Genomic DNA, 4,823 nt, shown 5'->3' on the forward strand with positions numbered 1-4,823 from the left:
GCGTGGAGAAAGAGGGGAGGGGGCTTAATCTTGGTTTTTTGAATAGATTACCCGGAACACAAGTAGTTTACCTTGATAACTACTGCGGGATAAATCCTAAAACCAGGCGGCTCTCCATAAACGGGCCAGAAAATGCTTACAGATCCCAGCAAAAGTGTAGTCAGGTGTACGGAGGCCGGGGAGGGGGGGGGGAGTGCTTTAGGAAAAACCCTCCCCGCGGTGGAAGGAAACCTTGCCGCTGTTTCCTTTTTAAGAGAACAATAGATGCTCTGTCTCTGGCGGGTTCGCCGAGGCCCTCGGAGCTCTGGGGCGGGTTTATGTGTCCCACCACATTCAAAACACCTGTTCTCTCCGGTTTCCCTTGCCTTCCCCTTAATAGATTTAACACACACCAAGGGAATCGTCCTTAACGAACAGGTCTCCTTTATTTGCTCCCCCTTTCCATCAAGACATTTATTTATCACAATTTGAATCGTTATTTTAAAAATAGGAATGATCCCTGCTAGAGTGGCGAGGAGGGGGGGGAGTGGGGCAGGAATAACAGAAGCAGGGATCAGACAACAGGGGAGGAAAAAAACCACAGACGAGGAAAGAATTGGAGATCGCCACTCAGGCTAAAAGCCACGCACTCCTCGAAACTGACAAGAAAAAACTGTACAGAGTAGCAAATAAATTACAATTCGTCATAACAGACTGATTGTCCATCACTTAAAGCGTCCCACAGTCCCGATTCCTTTCGAAGCTTGGAGTCCTGCAGCGGCCGCGTTTCTGTCCTTTCCATCTTCTCCCCTCTTTATTTTGTGCACTTGCCCCCCCTCCCTCAACAAAGAACATACGAAGCAAAAATAAACAGCACCTTTGCTCTCCTAGGCTACCCCCCTCCCTCCCCCCACAACCCATCCCATAGTGCTTTTGGAATTGTTCGATATTGCACAGGTCAGGGGGTGTTTTTATCCGGTGAGGTTTTTTTTGAACGAGAAGGAGAAGAAAAGGACAGCAACTAAAGCAATGTTTCGGAGGGAGGGGAAAGGAAGGAAGGAAGGAAGGAAGAAAGGGAGGGAGGGAGGGAGGAAGGAAGGAAGGAAGGAAGGAAGGAAGGAAGGAAGGGAGGAAGGAAGGAAGGAAGGACGGACAAGACCCATCCGGAATCAAATCAAATAAACTGAATAAATAATGTTCAAAGTGTCCATTGTGAATTTCTGAACTAGTAAGAGTTTCCATCCACCCTGAAGGCTGCCCATATTTTGGAGGCTGGGGGTGTATTAGCGCAACTGTTCCTTTCCCACCCCGTAGATCTCTAGTCTAAGGGGAGGGGGGGGGGGAAGGATTCCCATGAACCAGGATTCCCACTTTTCCACTGCTTTCAAAGGGGCGTTTGGCCCCATCTGGACAAAAGGACTCTTCCCTCTTCCCCTTCCCTTTCCCCAGCGCTTCCTCTTGCCCTTTTCGCATCCTCGCTTCGTTTGAACAAAAAAAAACTACCATGGAATCAGATTCCAAACACACAAAGGACAGCCCCGCTCCCTTGTCACCCCCTCTTTCTACGGGACCCAGATTCGGGCTCCTGCTTCTTCTCCTCCTTCTTCTTCTGCTCTCCTTTTTCAAAACATTCTGGTTCTTCTTAACGTGTGCCTCCTTTCAAAGGGCAAGAACGGCGGGAGAAGCTGGCTCTCCGTTCGGCCTGCGCATCCTTGCAAGAGTCGCCGCTGCCTTCCAGATGCTCTTGGGGGGGGGGCAGCCGCCTGGAAAGGAGGCCTGAAAGGACGACTCTTTCCCCCCCCCCCATCGGGTTGCTCAGGCCCGTTTTCTGTCCATCCACGATCCCTCCATCCCTACTTCCCTTTGCTGCCTATCTCTCCCCACCCCGGCCTCTCTGGCTCGCACGCTGCCACCCCCCCTGGGCCTGCCCAAAGGGTCCTGGCCCCAGGCCGTTGGGCGCAGTTCTCAGACGGGCCGCAGAAGCGGCACCGAGGTGACCACGGGGTGCGAGTAGTAAACCGGGTGGGGAAAAGTGAGCAAGGGCTGGCTGACGGGCGCGCTGGTCGCCCCCGCGGCCCCCGAGGCCCCGGCCGGTCCCCCTCCTCCGTCGGCCCCGGCGCTCTCGTGGTAGAGGATGGGCACCCGGACGATGCGCTGAGCGGCGGCGTGGCTCAGGTTGGCCGCCTCCAGCTCGGCTGCCAACTGCCGCTTCCACTTGTTGCGCCGGTTCTGGAACCAGATCTTGACCTGCGTCTCGGTCAGGTGGAGCGAAGCGGCCAAGCCGGCCCTTTCGGAGCTGCTCAAGTAGCGCTTCAGGTCGAAGGTGGACTCGAGCTGGAAGACCTGGCTGCGCGAGAAAACGGTGCGCGTCTTCTTCTTGCGACAGGGCGGCTTCTTCTCCGGGCTGCCCGTCTCCGGCTCGCGCTTGGGCCAGTCCTCGGCGCCGCTCTCCTCTTTCTTGGCCTCCTCCGAGTCGCTCTCTTCCAAGATGATCTCGTCGGGGCTCTTGGTATCCAGCGCCTTCTCGGCCTTCAGCAACGGCTCCTCCGGGGAATCTCTGTCGGTGCCTCCCGAGGCCGGCGAAGAATCTCGGAGCAGGCATTTCTCCACGGAGGCTGGAGGGAAGCAAAGCGCACAAAAAGTCAGGAGCCCAGCCTCACAAACCAGGCGCCCAGATTCCCCGGAGGGCTCGGCAGACGCTCTCGCTCTAAATCACGGTGTCCCGGAGCCTCCTGACCCTCGGATGCCCAAGATACTAGGGGGAGAGAGTGCACCGCTGGGAACTCGACGCGAAAAGCCCCTCATTTACTAGGGTACATCTCCAGTCACCCTTCTACAGTTCTTGCGGCACATGGAAAAAACACAGAAAGTCGTAGCTGAGATTTCTGGATTGCCCCCCAGTCCATACAAGGATCCCCTCAATCTCCTTCGCCCCTCAAGGAAATTGCACCTTTGCTTGGGGAAGTTAAGACCACCGAATACTAAAGTCTCATAACTCAGTCCATTAGCCCAACTACAGGGATTTGAGGAAAAGTCCTGACTGATTTTTGAGGGACTTACTTTCACCTAATCGAGCTGAGGATTGGAACAGTTAGCTCGGCAAGCCAAGTTTAAGACGGCGACCCCAAATGTCCGAATCGCCTCTACCTTTCCTCCCCCAAAGCACGGTGGCATTTCGGGAACGGATTCATTCAGAAATCTTTCCCCCCCACCTTTTTTTATTTATCTTTTTGGACACACCGATTTTAAGCCCCGGTTATTTTGACTAGGCTTACTTCCAAGTGAGTCTCTTGGACGTGAGAAAAGGAATCAGCCCGGCTCTCGGTTATACAACGCACCAGAGATTCTTCTTAATAAGCCTCATTGAAAGCAGGCTTTCTAAGGTGACGCACAGGTTAACGAAGCGGTAATAGAAACAGGGGAGAAGCGGGTTTGAAACGGTGCTCCTCTCCAGCACGTAGCTGTCTGGGGCTGGAGGACATCGCCTCTCCCCTTTCTCTGGTCCTTCTAGTGGGCCAGCATCTAGAGACGCCAGAAGTGTAGGAAGATCCTTTTCCTCCCTGGGGCTATCTCCCCAACTGACCCGAGAAAGCCCACTGGCCAAGGAAGTTAGGGTACACCCGATTTAAGGGGAGGGGTTGTGGGGGGAGAAAACCCCTCTGGAAGAGCCTGGTCGATTCAAGGCAAAAGTTGGCCCAGCAAAGAGGTGAGGCCAAAAGCTTCGGCTCCCTCAGGAGCAACTCGTAGGGGGAGGGTGGGAAGACGCGGGGCGGTGTTGGTCAGTACCTTCCGGCCTAGGCAGATGCCCTCCGGTCAAGCTGTACGGATACCACCAGGCAGGGAATCGCTCCAGGTAGTGGGCAGGCAGGGCAAACCTCTGAGCCGGGATCTCGAAGCGTGGGAAGGCGAGGTCCCCCATCTGCGAGAGGGCGAAGCCAGCCCCTTCCAGAGCCCCCTTGGCGGCCGGAGAGAACAGCGCCCGCGTCTGCTTGAAAGGCGCCTTGGGGTGATGGTCCCCGTTAAGCAAGTTCTTGATGGAGAAAGGCGACTCCTTGGGCGGCGCGGCCGAAGGCGCGGCCGGCGGCTGCGCCTGGCTGCTGGGGGCGTCCTGGCTGGTCTCCGGCATTTTTCTTCCTTGCTTGGCGCCCCCCTCCCCCGCTTTCGGGACAGCGTTCACACTGCGTTCGGGAGTCGCTCCGAATTGGCCGTTGGCATCGGGAGGAAGGGAGGGAGGAAGGAAGGAAGGAAAGAAGGAAGGAAGGAGGGAGGGAGGGAGGGAGGGAGGAAGGAAGGAAGGAAGGAAGGAAGGAAGGGGCAGGCAGGGAGGGAAAAGAGAAAAAGGAAGGGAGGAAGGAAAGAAAGAAGGCAAGAAGGAAGGAAAGAAGGGAGGAAGGGAGTAAGAAGGGAGGGAGGGAAGGAAGGAAGGAGTTGGGTGGCTAAAAGGAAGGAAGGAAGGAAAGAAGGAAAGAAGGAAGGAAGGAGTTGGGTGGATGAAAGGAAGGGAGGAAGGAAGACGCCCAGCCCGATACTCTACTCGGCAAGCCAACAAGGGCCGCCGCCACCGCTGTCGCCGCCGCCACAACCGCGCTGCGGTGGTTTCTCCTGCGTCAATCCGGCGCCAAATGCTAATGCAGAAATCCAAATGTCACCCCAAGTTAACTGTTGGGAGTGCGCGGAGGTTGGGCTCTCGGAATGGCAAGCGGCATCGGGCAGGGCAGGGCAGGGCAGGGCGGCGGCTGGGGGGCCCCCGGACTCTCCCGGTCCCTCTAGGCAGGGTTGAGAAGAGTGAGCTAGTCAGCCAGCGGGAGAGGAGCCGAGAGGCAGAAGCCCCCCATCCCCGTTTG

The 4,823-nt window shown here is 56.4% G+C and overlaps 1 protein-coding gene across 1 annotated transcript; it reads right to left on the reverse strand.

Moving 5' to 3' along the window:
• Positions 1 to 1,944: 1,944 nt before the first annotated feature.
• LOC116514438 (homeobox protein HMX3-like) lies at positions 1,945 to 4,105 on the reverse strand. The gene is made up of 2 exons (XM_032226026.1): positions 3,766 to 4,105; positions 1,945 to 2,594 (listed from the first exon to the last, which is right to left on the reverse strand). The coding sequence occupies exons 1-2, from the start codon at positions 4,103 to 4,105 to the stop codon at positions 1,945 to 1,947; spliced, it is 990 nt and encodes a 329-aa protein (XP_032081917.1).
• Between the last annotated feature and the right edge of the window lie 718 nt (positions 4,106 to 4,823).

The sequence above is a fragment of the Thamnophis elegans genome, chromosome 10 (genome assembly GCF_009769535.1).
Source record: "Thamnophis elegans isolate rThaEle1 chromosome 10, rThaEle1.pri, whole genome shotgun sequence".
In the NCBI taxonomy this organism is placed as follows: Eukaryota; Metazoa; Chordata; class Lepidosauria; order Squamata; family Colubridae; genus Thamnophis; species Thamnophis elegans.